We start from the raw sequence: 25,698 nt of genomic DNA on the forward strand, positions 1-25,698 counted from the left end.
AGGAGTTGATTGCCATGTCACGGCGACACACCTTGTATTCGCTTAACAGATTTGTCTTTTTATAACTGGACGCATTATGTATTTAGGCATCGACCATTAATCTTTTTTGGGGAAAAGGGGAGTAGATTTTTTTAGGGACAAACATTTTTTTTTCAAGTTCAATTTAAAAAAAAACTACACCATGTAACATGGTCATGATCGGTCATATGTTTACAGCTAGGTACAAGATTTTTTTTCAATCATTAATGTGTTATGCTTTTATTTTTATTTTCTTTAATCTGCATATATTTGTTTTTTATATGTATAGACTAGACCGTTGGTTTTCCTGTTTGAATGGTTTTACACTAGTCATTTTGGGGGCCCTTGGCTCCGTGTTGAAGGCCGTACTTTGACCTATAATGGTTTACTTTTACAAATTGTGACATGGATGGAGAGTTGTCTCATTGGCACTCATACCATATCTTCTTATATCTATATATATAAATTTGGTTCGAATCTGTTAAAACAATGACAACATAGGACATGAGAACACACACTTAATATTTGACAGACATTATAAAAATAAGGAGATGAGGTATGATTGCCAACGAGACAACTATCCACCAAAGTTCAATTTAAATGGATCTAAGCAATTATAGGCAACCGTACGGCCTTCGTCAATGAGAAAAAAAACCATACCGTATAGTCGTTCCTTAGATATACTAACTTGACATATATATAAATGGTTCAAATCTGTTAAAAACAATGAAATCATAGTACATGAGAACACACACTTAATTTATGGTTGACTAAGGGTCCCGACATAAAAAATATGAAACAATTCAATTGAGAAAAACTAACGGCCAAATTTATAACAAAACAATATACGAAAAACAAATATAACCGACATGAAACAACGACAACCACTGAACTACAGGCTCTTGACTTGGGACAGGCACATAAAGAATGTGGCGGGGTTAAACATGTTTGTGAGCGCTCAACCCTCCCATAACCAGTGGTGAAACAGCACAACATAACGACAAACTATAAAAATATTAGTTGAAAAAGGCTAAACTCATCAGATCGATACAAAGCTGAACATCCAAACAAAAACACAGACCGGACGTGGCAGGGTATTTATCCATCCCACATCCCTAAAACAAAAAGGACGCTATGTCCAGATCTGAGAGTACTCGCAGTTACTGACAGTTAGTTCAACATGTTCAAAGCCAATAATAACCAATAAAAAAATCATGTATCTAACACTAAAATATCAATCAGTACACATCCAACATCCAATGGATTTAGTATAAATACGTCATTAACAGTCAGAGAAAAACATGACCTTGTGCAATGCAAAAATAAACATGATAAAGGTATTGGCGGCATATTGTAGACCGAAAACATGATTAAAGTGCCTATGTGTATAACAAAACTAATTAGTATGATTTTAGTTTACTGATAACAAAATCAATATTTATACCAATAAAAACAATTATTCAAAGATCTAATTACAGTGTTGAATTGGTAACCTTTTAGAATAAGTTATCTAAAGGATTGATAAGTTTACCCAGATCGTATATAAATTTCCTGTAATTTTAGTGTCCAAATATTAAATTTGCCTTTTTTGAGTAGTCCAAACCTAAATAACTAATCTCACAAACTCCCCAAATAGGCACTTTAACGATTAATGATGTCATATTGAATAGAGGGCAGTTTTTTTTGGGTAGAGGTGGAAATAGTATGAAAGTACGGGAAACCGTTCTATGCATGTTTCCAAGCAAGTGTTCTGTTTCAATGATGTTTCTCGTATTCTTCAAAGTATTCTCACCATTACAAAAAATCTGCCCCCTATTCAATATGACTGCAATAACTGTGAAAGGGCTTATTATATAATATTCCGCTTAACTGAGTCGGTTCACCCGCTAGACCAATTCATCTTTGTTTCCGGAAAGCATTTCCGATACTAATGTCAGATTACATATTTCCCGCTATTTTGACTTTCGGGACTCTTTGGAATTATCTTTAATCAAAAGAGATTCCTTTTGTTGTTTTCAGAGGTAGGAAACTTAACAAATCATCTAATGCTTACAGTTTCCAAGGTTAAGATGTTCTTACCTTTTTCTTAATACTTCAGTTTGTAACTTTTGTCTTAAAGCACTTATTAATATGTTTTAATTTGTCAAATTGAGTTGACATCCAAGCCATCCATATTAATTATATTTCTATCCTAACCTGATATTGATAACAGCTAACGTTATTCAGGTCAGGAATAACCATTAGTTAGTGGATTATACCTTATTTGAGGATATTTACGACTGGTCTCATTGAGTTTGCATCAGTTCCAACTTTAAGATTGGTTAGTCTAAATGGACTACATGAACAAGAGACCACAGAACAAAAGTTAGATTTAAATAGATGAAAACTCAGAATATATAAGTACAGAGACATATAATACAAGAGATTCGCAACTCTAGTAGAGTCTATATAACAGCCAATGAAATGACGTGGCCACCGGAAAGCCGATTATTCCCATGGATTTATGGGTAAAAACTCGCTATTGTTGTGAAAAGGGTTCTACGCCTCACGATTTTTCTAATGGATAATGCCGATACCTTTCACAGCTAAAGCATGCAAGTATATTTAAAAGTTACAAAAAACTAATTCTAATATTTTTTTATTGTTAAATGTGTTCGAATGATGAGATTAATCAAATACAAACAAAGTTAAAACTCAGCCCATTTTACTTCACCTCCTATTGCCGTAGACACCATTTGATCTCCCAATTTTTTTCTTAAAACTTGGAAATATGCTAATAAATATATAATTTTATGGGGCAATAATTCTCCCAAATGTTGTTTCGTGAAAATAAGACTATTTTCGTAAAATTTGATCCAATAGTGTTTTTTTTCTTCAACAAATGTGGCGATTTTTTCTTATTGATACCCGAAGCCAGCTGTGCTGGTACTATCGTTTTATCTCGTAAAACTTGGAAATGTGCGAATAAATATTCAATTGTATGGGGCTATATTACTCTCAGATGTTATGTCGTGAAAATAAGACCAGTTTCGTAAAATTTGATCCAACAGTAATTTCTAAAAACATCAACAAAGGTGACTATTATTTTGTTATTTATACACAAAGCCAGCTATGCTAATTTTATCAATCTGTTTCGTCAAAACTAGAAATTTACAAATAAATATGTCATATTATGGGGATATATATTACTCCAAGGATTTGAATAGTGATACAAATCCTTGATTACTCCCAATTTTTTTTTTCTTTTCTTTTTTTTTTGGATTAAACTGGCTAAATATTGAAATTGTTCATGGACAAATTTCCTTAAATCAGTCCTTCATTTATGTGCACTATGAAATTTATAGCCTGCATTTTGTTAGGCAATTTATTCATTTTTCATTCTGTTTATGGAAAAGTTGTTTATTTTCTCCTATTCTGAAGTCATTGTTTTTTTTCTTCTTTTTAGGGTGCCAAAGATGAACGAATGCAGTAAATTAAATAAAAGGAGTAAATTTTCCTAGTAAAGGAAACCTTCTGCTGGTCGTAATATTGTGAATGAGCTTCATGCATCTGTTGTCGTGTCAGATTACGCTTCTCATTCAAAACATGAACCTAATTCATTTTTAGATTAAAATCGTATTGAGGACATTTCAACACGGTTCAATGGTGTATACACATAAACAATCTTACTTTTAAACTGCCATCTCTTTACCCCAGAATAAAAAGACAAAAACCACTACAAATGATTAAAAGACAAAAATTCGTAAGGGTTCCGCGGAACCCAGAGTCTCGCCTACTTTTGCTCTTAATCGCAGGCTCAACAAAAATGAGGAAAAAAATTAATAAAAATATTCCTCTCTATACTATCTTTTGATTGTAAGTAGCTTCTGTCCAATTTTGGTAAAAATCCAGGATAGTTTATGAATCTAAAAAATGTTTTAAAAACTTAAACTGCAGACTGTATGTAATGTTAACTGGCAGAAAAACTAAGTCCATTTATAAGTAAAATACGGAAAAAATGGAATTTTTTTTTTACAAAATTTACTTTTGGATACTATCTTATGATCATAAACAAGCTTCTTTCCAAGTTTGGTAGAAATCCAGGATAGTTTTAAGAAAGTTTTTAAAATTTCAAAAACTTTAACCACAGAGTGAATGTAATGTTTCCTGGCAGAAAAAAAACTAAGTCCATTTATAAGTAAAATACGGAAAAAATGGATTTTTTTTTTTTTTTAAATTTACTTTTGAATATTATCTTATGATCATAAACAAGCTTCTGTCCAAGTTTGGTAGAAATCCAGGATAGTTAAAGAAAGTTATTAAAATTTCAAAAACTTTAAACACAGAGTGAATATTTGTGGACGCCGCCGCCGACAACAACAACGACGACGCCGACGACTGAATGTAGGATCGTTATGTCTCGCTTTTTCGACAAAAGTCGGAGGCTCGACAAAAACCACTATAAATGATTGTCTCGTGGAAATAAGGTTATAAAATACTTTTTAAATAGTGTCTTCCATGTTGCTTTGATGTATGACCTCGGCTCCCACTTCAATGTTGTGTTTTTTTATAGATTTTTTGTTGCTTCGAGGACACACATATCCATCTATGTATGCAGTATTGTCAATTGTTTTTGTTGGTGGGTCTCTCGCTTATGTCTTCGTCACTTTCACTATCAACAAAGAGTTCGTCATCAGTTTATTCAACTTGGAGTGTATCTAAGTCGTAACTATTTAGATTGTCATCCCACGAGATAAAATCGGAATTTTCCATATTGCGTGCACATGAATGAAGCTTTATTCAAATGAGAAATTAATTGTAATTTTCTTAAATATTAATTCTCAATACACACTTCGAACATGAAGAAACCATAAATTTACCGACAATCATTTAAAAAACAACTCAATGCAAGCCTATGATGAAACTGTCAAACAACACTTAGAAATCAAACATTTACCGACAATCCTACAGAAAAAACACAATGCAAGCCCAATTAATGATAAATATAAAAATAAATAAAATTTTAATAATTTATAAATATCAAGAATAAAAAACAAAGCCTATCATGATTAACAATTAATTAACAAATAAATTAAGTTCTTTCCCATTTTAATTAATTTTACATTTTGTGAATTGTATTTTTGGAAAGAGTGTGGACACCTGTGGTGTGACAACTTCTTGTTTACAAGGTGTCAATTAAAACTCATTATTTATAACATGTTCGTGATTTACCTGGTCTTCGAATAATTCAAACCTAATATACATGTCACACTGTGAAATTATGTCTCCGAGACAGGTGTATATTCAATAGAAACCCATTATGAAACTATCAAATAAAATGAACTCTGACACAATTTAGCAAGTGTTAATTATTTAATATAAGTTTTTTTTTAATACAATATCAAATTATGTCTCTTTTTCAATAATACAAATCTAAAATCAAAATTACATTAAAATAAATAATTATATATGAACTCAAATTATTTAATTAATTATGATAAATTTAACACTGAAACAGTTTAAGTTATGCTTAAACATTCGTCCTTACTTCGAGTACTTTTAATACTTTTATTAATGACTTTTATTACCTAAGGAGATCTTGCGAGGTTTAACTAGTGGCCGCATGTTTTTACAGGATTTCGCCGAGTTGCGAATCTCTTGTATTATATGTCTCTGATAAGTAGGAAAAGAAGGGTCATATTTGTTTTTGGGTTTTTCTGGGAAAATGCAGCACAAAATGTCAGAATTATTTCCAATCTACATCATACGACAATGTATCAGCACCTTGATGACTATACGTCAGAGCATAGCAAACAGACACTTATTAAAAGAAAACAATTTTATGAGTGCAATAATCAAAAATAATTTTGTGCAAAATTTTTTTTAAATAAACACATTTATATATTTACAAACAGGGTAGATGTCTAAATGTACTGACTTTAGATCCAAAGAGTTTACATGGTTAATGCTGATCATGTTTTGTGGAAGTGAATTCCACAGTACAAATGTGAATGGGAAAACGCTGTGCTTAAAGTAATCTGTTCTTATGCTGAATGTGGCCAAACAAAAAATATGTGTGCTTACAGTTTCCCGACCAACCCTCATTTTATCGCCACGACCCTAACTTTTTTTATTGGTAATTTTCAGACTTCACAATAGACATGACTTGTGATATACCGATCATTGAATTTGTCAAGCAGCCACACTTTTCTTCTTAAGCTGTATAAAAACCTTCTTGGAGATGAAAATTTCTCTACCATGATCGAGATTTTTTTAATTTTACAATTCTGACATACAGAGTGTTACAACTCAAAAGTTCAAAACAAGTTCCAATTTTCCATGTTTGCAATGCCTCATAGTTATGAGAAACATCGATTATGATTGGCTGTAATATAATCACAGGAAACATTCATTTTGATTGGCCGATCACCATTGTCTCACTTAAGAAAAGTTCAAAATCAGGAACCAATAAATTTTTCGTGTAGAATTTCTCAAAATCGTGTTTTAGAGTGGGACAAGGTGTCAAAATCGTGTAGTTAACACCTAGATTATAACTAAACACATTTTCAACCGTTTACAAGCTGCTATTACACTGGTTACAAAATATCTTGATATCCAAGTTAAGGCAAAGTGTACATAATAAAATAATAAAGATAGAAAAAAAAGGCAGAAAACTGTGCTCCATCAAGTACCAGACAATGATTCAAGGAAATAGATTTATATATAAACAAACTCCAAGTTTTCAAAGTTTTTAAACTTTTATCTCATCAGGGATTAAATCGAGATTATATGTGTATATATATATGAATTTAATATGTATTGTGTAAATATTTAACTTGCAGTAATAGGTGTAAATAGAATTCAATTATGGTGTTGACATCTCTGTATATTTTTAGGACAATAATATTTTATGAAGGAATGTATATAACCCTTTTTGTTATAGAATTTTAATCTTAATCTAGTGAAATTAAGGGCTTTTAATACTGTGACACATGGGTGGATCGATAAAGGAGGAATCTACCAAGAGAAAAAGTACATAATTAACTACTCCACAGAATTTTTTAATTTCACATAAGGATTCTGCTTATAAAAATATACCAGAAAATAAAATAAAAAAAGGGGGTAACTATTTTTGTATTCTAGATATGAGCTGTTGAAATTAACAGCATGATAAGCCAAAAATACAAATGATACATAGTGAAAATGATAAAAATTGGCAGATATTTTTATATTATCAAGATTTTAGATTTTGTTGGTCCACAGAATTTTTTAAAAATTGATATACATTGAATTAAAAAATGAACGAATGTATTGACAAATTGTAGTACCGTGAAAGTGCATATATGTGTACACTTCTTACTATACAAATCCTTGATGTGTATAACAATTTAGTTAGTATGGTTTTAATTTACTGCCCTCAAGGTACGGTCATGGTCCAGCAACTGATTTGATTAGCAATGTTGGTGTTAATCAAATCATCTTTTTTTATGCTCTTCCTCGCCGTAGCAGACAGGGCATTAAGGTTAACCCTTGTCCGTCCGTCTGTACGTATGTCCCGAAATTGGTTTCCATCCTCCATTGTCCTCTAACTTTAGTTTGACTCAACCAAATGTTATGAAACCTTTACACAATTACCACAAAACTCAGATCAAGTTCTAATTTGGGTGGCGTCACTTTTACCATTCTTAAGTTATGCCCCTTTATAATGTTATATGCAAGTGCGGGCATCATCTGTGTCCCATGGACACATTCTCCATTTATGTTAATTTTCTGTTAATAAATATTCAAAGAAAAATAATGTCAAAACAGAATTGTGACTATTTGTCCTGTAATATTTTTTCTTTGACTTTCCGTTCTATGTATACATTCATCTCATAACAACTTACACCAACTTAACAAAGAACATACTCATGTATTTTTATCTACAATAACAACAACCTATGTTTTTTGTTGTAACTCAATAGTGTTATGTTATGAACTTTTAAATAAACATTGTATTATATAATTACAGATCTTAACTGTTATGTCTAACAAAGAGTTAAAGGATGTTATAGAGGAAGAACTACACACCAAAGTAAATATACAGGGTAGTCATGGCGGTGGATGTATTAATGAGGCAGTTACCATAACAACAGATAATGGAGACAGGATATTTGTCAAGATAAATAAAAAGTTGGAGGTAACTTATTTGAAATTTCTGAATTATTAGTTATTATTATCATTATTATGTGTAGTGATGTGGTACATATTCTCTGCATTATTATGATGAAATACACTTTCTTCTTAAACCCTGGATACAAATGTTGAGAAAATTTTTTCAATCAACCACCAAAGTATGAGGGTCTGGATGGGGTTTAATTGGCAAAAAGTGCAGAATAAAGGGCCAAAAATATAAAGGATAGTGAATAATAGGTTGTTTAATATTTAAGGTATAGAGAATAATGGGCAAAAAGAATTTAAAAAAAATGAATGAGAAAGAAATAAAGGACCCCTATCCAGATCCTCAAATATTGGATTGAGAGAAATTCCAACAAAAAAAATAGTCCCAGTCCCACTGATTTCTCAAGAAAATGAAAGATATGTGCTCAGTTTGTCAAGATAATGCATTTGTCAAGGGTACAGTAGTACTTCTTACCCTTATTCAATTGATTGAAGTTTATTTGATTCAGATAATATGAGCAGCGTCGGATAGAAATCGACCTTATGCAAGTGCATGTTAACATGTACATGTATAAAACTTTGATTGATTTTGGAACATTCAAATACGAAATAAAAGATGAATTTTGGTCTGTTTTGAGGGGTTCTTATATCAACTCAATTTTCCAACAGTTATAGACTTTGCATAGAGATTTTTGCAACCCCCAAAAAGTTAACATATGTCTTGATATTCATTTGCATAAGGTCAATTTCTATCCAACGCAGCTCACATATTATTGATTTACTTTATCTCATTGACGCCTCTAGTTGAATCATTTTATACCTATATCTGCTAAGGGGATAACTTTTGCATGTTTCTAGTATTTTATCACTAGTTTTGGTGAATTATGTCAAAAAAGTTTTCATTGGAATACAAAAAAAAGTCTTCTGCAAGCAAAAAAAGTTGAAATTTAGATCATAGCAAATTTAGATTTGTAAGGATGAGAATCTACTTCTTATGCTCCCTGATTTAGCTTTTTATCTTGTAGGCACGAACCATGTTTGATGGAGAGTTCATTAGTTTAGATGTTATCCATGCTATGGAAGTTGTTAGAGTGCCAAAACCAATTAAAGTAATATTTATTGACACTATATTTTATTAATAATCAGGGTACGATATAGATATAAGAAGATGTGGTATGAGTGCCAATGAGACAACTCTCCATCCGAGTTAGTTAGTGCTCTGATGACGTTCAATGGATGCCCTGTAGTAATCACTTTGTCTATCTGTTGAGACTTAAAATGTCATACAGTAACAGCTTTAATGGAAAGTTATCTATTGGGGATCAAAAAGTTGAAACCTCTTTCTGTGTTATACAGGAACTCAATATTAGAATAAGAACATGTGGTATTATTGCCAAGGAGACAACTATCCACCAAAAGTGAAATGAAGTAGATGTAAGCAATTATAGTCAATCGTAAGGCCTTCTATAATAAAAAAAAACATACCATATTGTTGGCTATAAAAGGCTGACATGAAAATGTGAAACAATTCAATTGAGAAAACTAACGGCCTAATCTTTAAAAAAATAATTTACGAAAAGCAAATAGTACAGACATCAACCGACGACAACCGCTGAACTACCGCCTCCTGATATGGGATAGACACATAAAGAATTTGGCAAGGTTAAACATGTTTGTGAGCGCTCAACCCTTCCCTAACCTGGGACAGGGGTTAAGAACAAACTCTAGTAATCAGTTGCAATGGGCTTAACTCAATAGATAGGCAGGATGCACTAAAATAAATAACATTGCAAAAATAGACTCAAAGCACCAAAATAAGAGTATTCCCAGTTACTGAAAGCTAGTTCAAAGCCAATTACAACTAACAAATAAATCATGATTTCCCAGACTAAGTGTCAATCATTACACATCCAAAGGATTTAGTGTAAAACATCTAAAAATGCATGACCTTGTTCAATTAAAAAAAATACAAGTAAACAGTATCAATTTGATATAGGATCATAAGTTCTCATTTCTCAAAAACAAAATCAATGTTAATAGCAATAAAAATAATATTTAAAGATTTTACTGATGGTTAAATTGATTACCTTTAAAAAAAGTTTATTCAAAGGATCATTTAGTTTACATGGATCATACCTAAATTTCTGGGTTTATAAACAACATCGCAGTAAAAATTAGAACTCAACAGGTACAGCCAAACTTCCTAACCAAATCTTCAAGTTTGCTTTTAAAAATTTCCATAATTTGATACTGGAGTAAAGAAATGAGCATCCTTTGTAATTTTAAGGATTTTTAATGTGTCCTTCCAGATATCTTTGACTTAAATCATCTAATAATAGCAGGTAAAAAAATTATATTGTACAAGCAATTTCAAAAATGCCATTCCATATGTGTTTGCTGGTTATTAATCAAATAACATTATTACGAAAAAAATATAACAAAAATACCAAACTCCAAGGTAAATTCAAAAAAGGGAAGTCCATAAAAACTGACGAAATCAAGCATTATCAATCAACAGAAGGAGTGAAAAACAATTGTCATATTCCTGACTTGGTGTAGGCATTTTCTGAAGAAAATGGTGGGTTAGACTTGGTTTTATAGCCAGCTAAATGTCCCACTTGTATGACAGTTGTTTATAGTTCCGTATTATGAAAAAATGGTTGAGCAATTCAAACAAACATAACAGGTTAATGAGATGGATTCTACATGTTCTATAAAAGGCATTCTATCATTATTTTTAACACATTTTTGGGGGATACAGCTATTGTGGTTACCACCAAGGAAACAAACATTAATACATTAACAATGCATCATTTCTTTTTTGTCTAGCCTTGATGGAGTCAATAAATGAGACATAGGTATGCTGTTTCCAGCGGCAGCGGCTGCAGTGTCAACAATGTATTAGTTTGTGATTAGATCAGTTTATGGGGAACCACAAGTGGAAAGTGATATTGGGTATGCAGTTGTATTAGCATTGGCACATCTCATTGCCATGGAGATTATTTGGCCCTGCATCCTCAGTCATGGTCTATAGACTTTGAAACTTTTGCTTAGTTTACATGTATTAGTTTGTGATTGGTCAGTTTATGGGGAACCACTAGTGGAAGGTCGATGATATTGGGTATGCAGTTGTAGTAGCATTAACATATATTTTATTTCCATGGAGATTATATGGCCCCACCCTCTCTGTCATGGTCTACTGACTATGAAACTTTTGCTTTGTTTACATGTATTAGTTTGTGATTAGGTCAGTTTATGGGGAACCCCTAGTGGTAGGTCAATGATATTAGTATGCAGTTGTATTAGCATTGGCACATCTCATTTCCATGGAGATTGTTTGGCCCTGTAACTTCAGTCATGGTTTTTGCTTAGTTTACATGGTTTAGTTTGTGATTAGGTCAGTTTATGGGGAACCACTAGTGGGTATGCAGTTGTATTAGCATTAGCACATCTCATTACCATGGAGATTATTTGGCACCACTCCCTCAGTCATGGTCTAGATCTATTAACTTTGAAACTTTTGCTTAGTTCACATGTATGTATTAGTTTGTGATTAGGTCAGTTTATTGGGAACCACTAGTGGTAGGTCAAAGATATTGCATATGCAGTTGTATTAGCATTTGCACATCTCATTTCCATGTAGAATATTTGGCCCCTCCCTCAGTCATGGTCTATTGACTATGAAACTTTTGCTTTGTTTACATGTATTAGTTTGTGATTAGGTCAGTTTATGGGGAACCCCTAGTGGTAGGTCAATGATATTTAGTATGCAGTTGTATTAGCATTGGCACATCTCATTTCCATGGAGATTGTTTGGCCCTGTAACTTTGGTCATGGTTCATTGACTTTGAATATTTTGCATAACTTACATGTTGAAGCTATTTTAATTTCAACATTTGCATTTTACTATCAAAATAACAAAAAGGCGAGACATTAACTGTGTTAACAGTTTATTTGTTTCTGCCCACAAGGAATAGCATTCATGCAGTTTATAAAAATAACATACACTAATTTGCAGGTGATTGATTTACCAAGTGGTGGGGCTGCATTTCTAATGGAATGTCTAGACATTCATGGACTGTCAAAATATTCAGCTAAACTAGGTGAACAATTAGCAAGGTAAGAAATACTTTATTATACCCCCAATCAGAGTGGGGTTTAAATCACCACAATCAAATGTTAACACTTCCCTCCACAGAGCAGGTGTTGCTATGCTCTTGTCCCTCCAATTTTATGCCCCGCCGTAGCATACCAAAATTGGTTTCTGTTTAACTTTAGTTTGCCTCAACCAAATGATATGAAACTTATACACAATACTTATTACAACAAAACACAGATCAAATTTGAATTTTGGTGGCGTCACTTTTACCGTTCTAGAGTTATGCCCCTTTACAAATTATGAAAAAATTGCTGAATTTTTCATTTCCGTTCTCTAACTTTAGTTTGTCTCAACCAAATGTTATGAAACTTATACAAAATGTTTATTACCATAAAACACAGATCAAATTTGAATTTTGGTGGCGTCACTTTTACTGTTCTAGAGTTATGCCCCTTTACAAATAGAAAAATGCCAAATTTTTATGCCCCTGCCGTGGCGGAGGGGGCATTAAGTTTTACCCTTGTCCGTACGTACATACGTCCGTCCCTCCGTACGTCCGTACATCCCAAAGTTGGTTTCCGTTCTCTAACTTTAGTTTGCCTCAACCAAATGTTATGAAACTTATACACAATGCTTATTACCACAAAACACAGATCAAGTTTGAATTTTGGTGGCTTCACTTTAACCGTTCTAGAGTTATGCCCCTTTACAAACGGAAAAATTGCTGAATTTTCATTTCTGTTCTTTAACTTAAATTAGCCTCAACCAAATGTTTTGAAACTTATACACAATGCTTATTACCAAAAAACACAGATCAGGTTTGAATTTTGGTGGTGTCACTTTTACTGTTCTAGAGTTATGCCCCTTTACAAATGGAAAAATTGCTGAATTTTTCTTTTCCGTTCTCTAACTTAAGTTTGCCTCAACCAAATGTTATGAAACTTATACGCAATACTTATTACCACAAAACTCAGATCAAGTACAAATTTGGGTAGTGTCACTTTTACCGTTCTTCAATTATGTCCCTTTATAACTTTATATGATATTTTGTTTATGCCCCACCTAGGGGCATTATGTTTTTCAGTCTGTGCGTCAGTTCGTTTGTCTGTTCATTGGTTAGTCCGTCCGTTTGTCCGTAAGTCCAGCTTCAGGTTAAAGTTTTTGGTCAAGGTAGTTTTTGATGAAGTTGAAGTCCAATCAACTTGAAACTTAGTACACTTGTTCCCTACGATATGATCTTTCCAATTTTAATGCCAAATTAGAATTTTGACCTCAATTTCACAGTCCACTGAATATAGAATATGATACTGTCCTGCCTCAGGTTGATGGTTTTGGTCGCTTCAGGTTAAAGTTTTTGGTCAAGGTAGTTTTTGATGAAGTTGAAGTCCAATCAACTTGAAACTTAGTACACATGTTCCCTACGATATGATCTTTCCAATTTTAATGCCAAATTAGAATTTTGACCTCAATTTCACAGTCCACTGAATATAGAATATGATACTGTCCTGCCTCAGGTTGATGGTTTTGGTCGCTTCAGGTTAAAGTTTTTGATGAAGTTGAAGTCCAATCAACTTGAAACTTAGTACACATGTTCCCTATGATATGATCTTTCCAATTTTAATGCCAAATTAGAATTTTGACCTCAATTTCACAGTCCACTGAATATAGAATATGATACTGTCCCGCCTCAGGTAAATGGTTTTGGTCGCTTCAGGTTAAAGTTTTTGGTCAAGGTAGTTTTTGATGAAATTGAAGTCCAATCAACTTGAAACTTAGTACAAACTTAGTACACATGTTCCCTATGATATGATCTTTCTAATTTTCATGCCAAATTAGAGTTTTGACCCCAATTTCATGGTCCACTGAACATAGAAAATGATAGTGCTAGTAGGGCATCCGTATACTATGGACACATTCTTGTTGTTCACTGACTTAAGTTTGCATCAACCAAATGTTCTGAAACTTATACATAATGCTTATTACCACAAAACTCAGACCAAGTACACATTTGGATAGTGCCACTTTTACCGTTCTTGAGTAATGTCCCTTTATAACGCTAATCGCAACCGGGAGCATCATCTGTGTCCAATGGACACATTCCCCATTTATTTCTTCCAAACCTTTCTTAAAGTGGTTGTTTTTTACAGAGTTTAAATTTGGTGATATCATAGGCAGAATCTGTTCCTGCGATTTTTTTCTTCTTATTGACCTAAAAGAATCAAATTTACATGAGGGGATATTTTCGTGATTTTATCTATATTTCGAAATTAGCAAAAATGAACACCTGGTGAAAAATTCCCACTTTATAGTATTGTATTTGGCTGTGTATTATATATATTTGTACATTGTTGGCACACCTTTCTTCACAAGAATTCAGGAAAAAAACTGTTTTTCATTTGTTGAAAACTTAAAGTGAAACTCAGATAATTTCAAATCAGGTTTGTGATTGTTTTGAGGTATTTTCATTGAAAAACCTGTTTTCCATCATCAAGTAGAAGTTTAAAATGTTTGTAAATGATTCTAAAACACAGAACAAGTGTTAAAATAAGCCAGAATCATAAAAAAAAAATGGGAAAAGTTGTGATTGTCATTAACCGGAAATAGGAACAGAATTTGTAAATCGCAAACAAATACAGTGAAATTCTGTACTTAATACACGTAGATATTACAAAAGAATATGGCTTTGAAAGTAATTTAGTGCCATCCTTAAGTTCCATGCTGTTAAATTTATTCATCACATTAATGTTTGAAGAACCTTTACCATGTTTACCTGAATCAAAATAAATAAAGCAGTACGAAACACCAAATCTGAAACAATGACTGATATACTTTTTATCTGATCGCAAAAATTTTGCGGCCATATATATTATATGACCTCGTCGTCGTCCAAATACATTTGTTTTCCAGACAATAACTTGATTATAAGTTTATGGATCTCTATGAAATTATACTATAAGGTTTCATACCACAAAAGAAAGGTTGGGATTGATTTTGGGGGTTATTGTTCTAACTCTTTAGGAAATAGAGGCCAAAAAGGGGCCAAAAAAGCATTTTTTTTGTTTCAGGAAAATAACTTGTGTATAAGTGTATGAATCTCTATGAAATTGTACCACAAGATTACATACCTCAAAAAGAAGGTTTGGATTAATTTTTGGGGTTATTTCCCAAACCATTTAGGAATTAGGGGCTGAAAAACAAGGATTTTCTGGTTACTGGACAATAGCTTGAGTATAAGTTTATAGATCTCTATGAAATTGTACCACAAATTTCCATATAAAAAAATGAAAGTTGGGATTGATTTTTGGGGTTATGGCCCTAATCGTTTCGGAGAAAGGGGCCAAATCAATGCTCTTCTAATTCTTTGTATAAATTGCTTATTTCTTGACCAATTTCAATGGGGTTTAATTCAAAGTCTTGAAGTCTTGGGGTTCTTTAATATGCTGAATCTAACTGTGTATTTAGGGTGAAGGTTTGGTACCATTAAAACGTTTAAACCCGCTGCATTTGTTTGCACCTGTCCTAAGTCAGGAATCTGATGTTCAGTAGTTGTTGTTTGTTGATGTGGTTCATAAGTGTTTCTCATTTCTTGTTTTTTATATGGATTAGGCCGTTGGTTTTCCTGTTTGAATGGTTTTACACTAGTAATTTTTGGGGCCCTTTATAGCTTACTGTTCGGTGTGAGCCAAGGCTCCCTGTTGAAGACCGTACTGTGACCTATAATGGTTTACTTTTATAAATTTTGACTTGGATGGAGATTTGTCTCATTGGCACTCATACCACATCTTCTAGATCTTATATCTATTTAGATTTGGATTATAGGTCCTGTTTTTTAAATTGGTCCACATTGAGGACCAAAGAGTCCAAAATTAAACTTTGTTTGATTTCATCAAAAATTGAATTATTGGGATTCTTTGATATGCAAAATCTAACTTTGTATCTAAATTTTTATTTTTGGGCCCCGTTTTCAAGTTGGTCCACATTAAGGTCCAAAAGGTCCAGAATTAAACTTTGTTCGATTTCATCAAAAATTGAATTATTGGGATTCTTTGATATGCTGAATCTAACCATGTATTTAGATTTTAAATAAAGGACCATAATAGGTAAAATGTCCAATTTCAAATTTTTATGTTTTAGACCACATTCATTCTGTGTCGGATACCTTTGCTGTGTCAAATATTTAATCACAATCCAAATTCTGTAGCAAGATTCAATTTTGTGTCTATACTTGCCCCAACTGTTCAGGGTTCGACCTCTGGGTTGTATCATAGATATAATAGCCATAGATAAAGTACTGGACCCACATCAAAAGCAGATGATATTTGCCGAAATTTTATCACCCTCTTTTTATATACATGTCACACTTGGTGTTAATTAGCCTTCATTGGCAATTGCCGTCGATCGATATCTAATAAATTGTGAATCAGGAGACTTTTAAAGACACACGAATGTGCTACGTAATGACTTTCAACCATAATAAAAAAACGACTTTTTTTTTTAACTCTGCCAGGTCCAAAGCTCGGATAAAATAGGAGGGAAGTCATGAGAAGTAAATATTGTAAAAGCGCAAATGTCCTTTATAAAAAGCGCAAATGTCCATTTAAAAAAGCACAAACGTCCTATGTAAAAGTGCAAACGTCCCGCACTGGAAGGGATATATAGCTGTATTTATAGTACGAATCACACCTCTAACACAATTGTAAGAAGGAAGAGGAAAAAACCATGAATGACACAGGACAAAACTCCTATATTTTCATTTTATCATAGCCATTATAACGCTTAATCTATATATTGTTTACTTCAAAAATGAAATCGACAATCAGATTATACCACCATCTATTTAATAGCAAAACAAGCACAAAAATGGTAAGCGGAAAGGTATATAGAAGAAACAAATTCAGAGACATGATTGAGCTATTTCCCAATTATTTAATGTATTCAGTGTGTCCACTACATACGTTTTCTTCACCATACGGTGTTTATAATAAGTTTATAATGTACTCCTTTTTTTCTCTTTATTTTCTAAAACTTCGTGGTACGACAGAAAGTTTCAACACTTGTAAAAATCTTTTTTCTTTTCTAAAAAATTATAATTTCTTCTTTCTGGCATAAAGTATGATTACACTATTTTGAATCTCAATAAAAAAGAAATTTCTTTAACTCGCCATAGAAAAATTTGACCAGGTTCGACCTCTTAACCACGTATACCATCAGTAAATGATATGTCTCCTCTTGTCAATCATACAGGTCTTATTTTGCAAGTGCAACCGATGCAAGTGCTATGACAATTTAATTTTACATGCCTGTTAAGTCCATTTTCCATGATTTCTCTATTTTATTATTTCAACAACAGCATAACCTTTTCATTTGTTGACCGATTTTCTCCAAATAAATTACAATCCGAACAACTTTTACAACCAGACGCTTTATATTGCTTCCGTGTCACAGCATATTATTACTTGAGACAGGTAACACATATTAATTATCGGTTGATAAGACGAGTGCCCGATAATTTAAATATAATTATGATAATTAATTAGTCTATTGGGAGGATGTCGGCAAATATCATCTACATCATAGGCCACTACGCGCAGTGCCCTGCTTTTGATATTTCAAAGGAAACTACATGGGGCTCAGTGTGACAAATTCTGAGTACTTTATCTATGGCTATTATATCTATGGTTGTATCAAGCTGCACCCTGCTGTGCATTTTATTTGGAGGGTATTTTACTGATAAACTTAAATTTTTGCAGTTAACATTTTCGTACAGCAGCAGAACCATTTCTAATTTTTATTTAGTATATACCCATAATAATGTTTTTCTTTTTTACAGACAGTCTTAAAGTCTTTAGTATTATAAAAATTGATTTTGTTGTACATGAATATTAATGTTTATTGAAGGTTACATTTACTGAATGCAGAATTGGAGGAAAAAGGAAAAAAGGGTGAAAAATTTGTTGGTCGAAGTCAATACTATAAATATATTGATAAATTTGGATTTTATACAGACACATGTTGTGGTTTTTTAAAACAAGACAATATGTGGAAAGATACATGGCTAGTAAGTATTTCAGTTATATTTAACAGGAATTGGGAAAGGGAATGAACCTTATTGCATAAAACAGAAGAAATAGTGCCAAGCATAGCCAGCCAAAAAACTGTTTATGTTTAAGCTAAAAACAGATATATTTTCCAATCAAAGGGGGCAGATGCCCTTACCAGTACTCCCCCTGAATCTCCCACTCAACCAACAAACATGGCCTCCATGGCTCTGAAAAGAGCATAAGGGTATAACACATGTAGTTTTTGTCTCGCCTTGACGGAGTCAAAAAGCGAGACATAGGTATGCTGTTTCCGGCGTCAGCGACGGCGTCAACAATGTATTAGTTTGTGATTAGGTATAGTTCATGGTGATCCACTAGTGGTAGGTCAATGATATTTGGTATGCAGTTGTATTAGCATTGGCACATCTCATTACCATGGAGATTATTTGGCCCTGCCCCCTCAGTCAAGGTCTATTGACTTTGAAACTTTTCATAGTTTACATGTATTAGTTTGTGATTAGGTCAATTTATGGGGAACCACAAGTGGTAGGTCAATGATATTTGGTATGCAGTTGTATTAGCATTGGCACATCTCATTACTATGGAGATTATTTGGCCCCGCCCCCTCAGTCAAGGTCTATTGACTTTGAAACTTTTCATAGTTAACATGTATTAGTTTGTGATTAGGTCAATTTATGGGGAACCACTAGTGGTAGGTCAATGATATTTGGTATGCAGTTGTATAAGCATTGGCATATCTCATTTCCATGGAGATTATTTGGCTCCGCCCCCTAAGTCATGGTCTATAGACTTTGAAAATTTTGCTAAGTTAACATGTATTAGTTTGTGATTAGGTCAGTTCAAGGGGAACCATTAGTGGTAGGCCAATGTTAATTTGTGTTCAGTTGTATAAGCATTAGCACATCTCATTTCCATGGAGAATATTTGGCCCCGCCCCCTCAGTCATGGTCTATTGACTTTGAAACTTTTGCATAATTTACATGTATTAGTTTGTGATTAGATCAGTTTAAGATGAACTGCTAATGTTAAGTCAATGATATTTGGTATGCAAATGTATTGGCATTTGCAAATATCGTTTCCATGGAGATTATAGAGCCCCACCCCTGATCATGATTCATTGACTTTGAAACTTTTACATAGTTTACAAGTTAATGTTTGTGTTTAGGTTTGTTTAAAGGGAACAACTTATAATAAGTCAGTGGTATTTGGTATGCAGTTGTATTAGCATTGGCACATCTCATTCCATGGAGATTGTTTAGCCATGTACCTTCAGTCATGGTTCATTGAATTTGAATATTTGCATAACTTACATGTTAAAGTATTGCTATTTTAATTTCAACATTTGCATTATCAAAATTACAAAAAGGTGAGACATATCTCTGTGATAACAGTTTATCTTATATATTGTGATCATTACAGATACATTTTAAAGATTTTATGCTTAATTTTTGTGATATAGACCAAATATAGTTAGGAAGATGTCAACTACATTTATTATCAAACAAATACATGTATCATGTTCATGTATGAAAAAAAGTAAACTTCTAGAAAAACAAATATTGACAATGCATTTTGTAACTGCCCAATATGAATATAATAGTCAGCAACTTATGACACAAAAAATCCAAAAGAAATCTTTTGATATTGAATCACATTATTATGATTATTATGTATTTTCCCAGGAGCTGTATGCAAGGAAGATTGATTTACAGATGGAATTGTTAAATAAGAATGTAAGTAAAGACACTTGTTTACTACAGTTTACTCCACTTGATTGTATATCACTTAGTTGCTTAATTTGGTTATTTGAATAATTATAGCCTTATACCATGTTTATATGAACAGCATATTTTCCCTTGAGAAAAGTTCAAAATCGGGAAGCAACAAACTTTTCGTGTATATTTTCACAAGGTATACAATTGTTGCAATAGAAATACTTCATCAACTGTTGCAAAATAAAGTTATTTGAATATTTATTTATACATATACATATTTGTTTCAGTATAGAAATAATGAAGCCAGAGAACTATGGTCACAGCTAATACCAAAACTACCTAAATTTTTTGAAGGATTGGAAATAAAACCAGCATTGATACATGGTGATCTGTGGGGAGGAAATGCTGGGGAAACATCTTCAGAACCAGGTTACCATTTAGAAATCTATTTATATTGTGATAATATTTTTTTAAATTTCTCAAGCGGGGAATTCCAAAAGAACTAATGGGGTAATCTGTTGATTACAGATACCCGCTGCCAGCAGCAACTGAGAGAAAAAAATTCCATAAAAATTTCATCAATTTCAAATAGCTGAGTTCTCCATTTATTGTTTGGAAACTACAAAATTTTGTATTTTTTTTTAAACAATCTAATACCATGATTATGAAACAGTAAAAGTGGAAATAACAAAAATTTAACTGAACCTGTCTTTAGCATCCAACACATGCCATTAAAATTTCAATTAATTTCATAAAGTGGTTCCTCATTTACTATCCAGAAACTAAAATTTCAATTTGTTTTCTAATATTCAAGCACAGTTTTTTTTGGCCATGATGGAGACGACAATCTAACTTATCCTGTCTTAAGTGGTCCAAAAGATTCCATAAAAATTTCAAATAATCTAAAAAAATGGGTCCCATTTATTATCCAGAAACCAAAATTTTTTAAAAATTTCCAACGATCAAAAACCCTATCTCTGGAATGTAAAAGTGAAATCCATGAAAACTCTTTTAACTTAATCTGTCTTTTGTGCTCCAAAGCCATCCAATAAAAATTTCAATTATTTTCAAAAAGCAGTTCCGTCTTTATTATGCGGAAACTAAAATTAAAAAAAATATGTCAAGATCTACCTACTCTGCTAACCTTGACCTGGTTTTCATGATTCATTGATGTATTGAATTTTCAAGATATCTGTTGTAAGATCTTGATTTCACAGACTTTTAACATAAAATTCAGTCATCAGTAAAGCAGGCAAGACATTTCAGCATTTGCATTTTTGTTCTGAGGACATGATTATAATTTAAGAAGAAAGTGTCCAGAAGACACTGGTCCTGAAACATGCATGAAATATTTGCCACTGGATGTAAAGCAAACAACAATCAATCCACATGACACATCATCTTTTGTTTGTCTCTGAATGAATAATTTTATTTTGTAGTAATCTTTGATCCAGCAAGTTATTATGGCCATTCAGAATTTGATTTATCAATATCAAAGATGTTTGGAGGTTTTGGTTCATCCTTCTTTGACAGTTATCACAAGTTAATCCCCCAAGCAGAAGGATTTAGAAAGAGAATAGATTTGTACAAATTGTTCCATTATTTAAATCATTGGTGAGTTTAGTTATCATAATTGAACTAAAAATATATACAATGTACTGTTAATTCAGAAATTAATGTATGCATTCACTGATTTTATGAAGGAATATCACTACTGTAATTATGAATGTGTTTTTTTTTATAATTGCAATCCTGATATTGTTGCATTTATCGCATTAATAAAAACATTGCAATAATTTCCGAGTTTACAGTACTTATAGGGAATACAAAACCTAGTAGTTTTAACACTACAGTTTGTAAACAAACTAATCTAATAAGAACAAGAAGATGTGACGATAGGACACTGCACCCACTGACAATATGATATATCCAGGTTCAGTGAACCATGAAGTAGGAGTAAAAATCATTACTCGCCATATAATTTAATCTATGTTTCAAGTTTATGTGACCAAAGCTTCATTGTAAATCAATAAATGTGCAGTTTCTGGAGCATCTATTGGCAGTGTCAGCTTTTCACTTTTTTTTACAGTAAAAAACTGGTTGTTGCAAGATGACACATAAGTCAATATCATTTTGTCAGTCAAGTAAAATCCATTTTAGCAATTATAATAATAAGCTCTAGGGGACAGGGGTGATTGTATGTGTCTGTCATAAAATATGTATTGCATGTGTAGCATTCTTATTTTTTCATTGGTTATTATGATCAAGTGTTTCAAAGGGTATTTAAGTATATGGACGCCATATTTCTATTTATATATATATATATATATTGATGTTCAATATTAAAAATCTTGCAAAATACAATGTAAAATACGCTATGTTTCTATTTATATTATATATTGACGGTCAATATTAAAAATCTTGCAAAATACAATGTGAAATACACAGAAAGAACATTGAAGTCGATTCCCATCAGTCTCTGTTTACATATGTAATATATAAATTAAAGACTTTCACTCAGTCATTACATTATACCGTATATCGTTTTTTTTCGCGTCAGCTTTTTTTCGCGATTTGATGACAAAATGGGCAGGTTAAATTTTCACTGTGTATAATTTTCGCTGAATGGGAAAATACACGCGAAAAAAATCACCGTATTGAATTGTTAAAGATGTAAACAACATAAACTTGGTTGACTGACAGAGAAGGGATAACAAATAAATACAAGTACTTCAAACTAAAATACACTTAATGTTTTAGTTATGACAACACTCAATTGATCGTCGCTAATTACCTTCACAATGGGATGACATGTATGATTAGTCAATTTAATCATTATGAAAACAGAAATCTTAATTTATGATGCATACTTTTGTGATCTGCCTAAACATAAAAGACTGATTTTAAAGATATTGTAATATCACTTTTAAGGGGACATGAGTTTGTGTATCAATTTCGTGTCAACTCGACAATTAACAGTATAATGTATGAAACGTTTAGACAGCGATAAATCTAGAAATATGCAGGGAAATTTATGTGGAGTCAAATTTTTGCGTTTCTTTAGGTGCCACGAACAAAGTGAAAATTAAAAACATGCGAAAAAAACCCGATATACGGTATATGGACTTGTTAGATTACATTGACACTCAGACTTCGTTCTCGGTCAATATAATCTGAACAGGTCCAAATATAACGTATTGACCTTGTCAAAAGTCCATAATTGATAAATATTTAAAAAATTTTATTTCATATTTAATATATTTGTGTGGAGATCCATGTCTTTATACTATTTTATTTTATTTCAGGAACCATTTTGGTAGTGGTTATGAAGGATCCACTTTATCAACATTGAGAACAGTACTTCAATATGTTTACCCATGAATCAGTCTTGAATGGTGTAAGGCCATTAACTTATTACCTTACCTTAGTGCTTTCCTTGAATTTGTTATGCGGTATAGGCTGGCTCTATAAGTTTAATTGATTCAAAAATATTGAAAGGAGATGTATATGTTGAATTTCAAATGAGATGATTTTTCAGAGTTCTTGAAAACTGGTGGTCAGAAGGTTTAGACCACCAAAATTTGCAAAGAAGCAACACAATTTTGGCATTTTCCAATAGAAATAATTGTGAGGACCAGCAGATTTTCTTCAAGGACCTAAAGGGAAAAAAGATTTGGAGAACTCTGATTTTTATATGTACATTTAAGCTGTTGATTTTTATACCATCTGTAGCTTAGAGCTTAATGTATTGTTTATTCATACTAATTTGGATTAGTAAATATCAGCTTTGACCAGAAGCAAATGCAAACCATGAGAGATTTCAACAGTTAGGACAGGCATATTAAGAATATTGCAGGGTTAAACATCTTATCTGGGACAGTGGTGTAACAGCACAATAGAAGAACAAATTTAAAATCAGTTGGAAAAGACTTGACTTATCAGAATGGCGCTATAAACACACCAATCTAGAGTACTCACAATTTCTGAGATCTTGTTCAAATCCAATTCCAACTAATTGATAAATCATGGTTTCCCAAACTTGTGGCATGTTTTCAATAAACATGTAAAATATTGTATTTACTAAGCTAGAAATATTTTCAATTTACACAGGGAGTAAAATTGTTTTTTCGTAGATGTATGAAATTCTGATGGTAGTTCTTGTTTGTTTGTCAATTCCTTTAAAAATTTTCTTTTTTGTTTTAAGATATATATATTTGAAAACATTGTTAACTGTTATCTATTTAGCTTTATATTATTTGTTTTTTTGTTTTAATGATATTTGTTTGTGTTCATAATTTTTATATTAAAATGTATGTAACATGATTGATGTTTGTTTCAATTTCTTTAGTACTCGAAAAAAGCAAACTCCTAGGAAATCTTGAATTATCAGGATCCCTTAAAGGTAAGCAATATTGCTACACATGACTATGCCTATGAAAATGTATGTCAATATAGATATGAATTCAAAAGAACACACCAAGACAAAAGCCATGTCACATTCAATTACAATCCTATATAAATTCAGAAACTGAATTTAAGAAAATCAGTCTTCATAAAATTTACCTTTATGAGTTTAGAATCAGATTACCATTAGGTCCATAATATTTAGAGCTGATTGTCCATAGTCTCTTCTTGAAAACTCTTGTCAAGTTCAAGGTGGGCTTGCCAAAAAAACAAACGAGACGTTTTGGATGCCAACTGTGTGCGACACTCGTGGGTAGGTAAGGTTGTTAAACACTTTCATAGTAGTAGAGACTGCCTTGGTGGCCTTGTGGTAGCCTGCTCCACTTGAGAGCTTGAGTTCGTGGGTTCAATCACCAATCTGGACAAACCAAGGACTTTAAAATTGGCATTTGCTGCTCCTCTGCTTTGCACTGCATTAAGGAGTAATAGCATGGACTGATAGGCTCGTAGTAAGAATAATGTCTCTGAGTAAGGTGACATGTCTTCCTGCTGATTGTAACCTTGTGAACTAGCACATTCTTTTTCTGAATACGCATTTAATTTAATGTGCTACTGGTTAATGTACAAAAAAATAAAGGAAAAATTTATATGATATACAGCAACAAAACAACCACCTAATTTCAGGCTCCTCATATGGGACAGGCACATACAGAATGTGGTGCAGTTAAACATGTTTGCAGGGTGCCAAACCCTCACCCTCAGTACACATATATATAACACAAGAGTGCACACACTGAAATGCCTCGACTGCTTTACTTATCATGATTGAATTTATGTTGAAAATGTGTTATGTGAAGGTTCAACTATAAGTTTCAAATAAAATTAACATCAATAATTAATGTAAATTAGGTCAAGGTCAGATGAATCCTGCCAGACACACACATTCACCTTGCAATCATTCCATACACTAAATGTAGTTGACCTATTGCTTATAGTATTTGATAAACAGACAAAACCACAAAAATGAGGTCAAGGTAATATAAATCCTGCCAGACAGTCATATACATGTTACAATCATTCTATACACCAAATTTAGTTGACTTATTGCTTATAGTATCTGACAAATAGACCAAATAAAAAAAATTGAAATTGACCAATGAAGCATAAAAATAAGGTCTAGGTCAGATGAAACCTGCCAGTCAGACATGTACATGTTATAATCCTTCCATACACCAAATATATTGACCTATTGCTTATAGTA

General features: G+C 32.4%; 1 protein-coding gene across 2 annotated transcripts; it reads left to right on the plus strand.

Moving 5' to 3' along the window:
- Positions 1–1,996: 1,996 nt before the first annotated feature.
- LOC127710540 (fructosamine-3-kinase-like) lies at positions 1,997–24,356 on the plus strand. Of its 2 annotated transcripts, none has more exons than XM_052216476.1 (9): positions 1,997–2,039; positions 8,009–8,176; positions 9,183–9,266; positions 12,176–12,276; positions 18,155–18,314; positions 20,001–20,051; positions 20,321–20,462; positions 21,473–21,647; positions 23,339–24,356. In XM_052216476.1, the coding sequence occupies exons 2-9, from the start codon at positions 8,021–8,023 to the stop codon at positions 23,412–23,414; spliced, it is 945 nt and encodes a 314-aa protein (XP_052072436.1). In that variant the 5' UTR covers positions 1,997–2,039; positions 8,009–8,020; the 3' UTR covers positions 23,415–24,356. The 2 variants fall into 2 exon arrangements, with proteins under 2 accessions (XP_052072436.1, XP_052072435.1); XM_052216475.1 differs by having other exon boundaries at positions 2,004–2,081.
- Positions 24,357–25,698: the final 1,342 nt, after the last annotated feature.

This window comes from Mytilus californianus, unplaced genomic scaffold, assembly GCF_021869535.1.
Source record: "Mytilus californianus isolate M0D057914Y unplaced genomic scaffold, xbMytCali1.0.p SCAF_8, whole genome shotgun sequence".
Taxonomy (NCBI): Eukaryota; Metazoa; Mollusca; class Bivalvia; order Mytilida; family Mytilidae; genus Mytilus; species Mytilus californianus.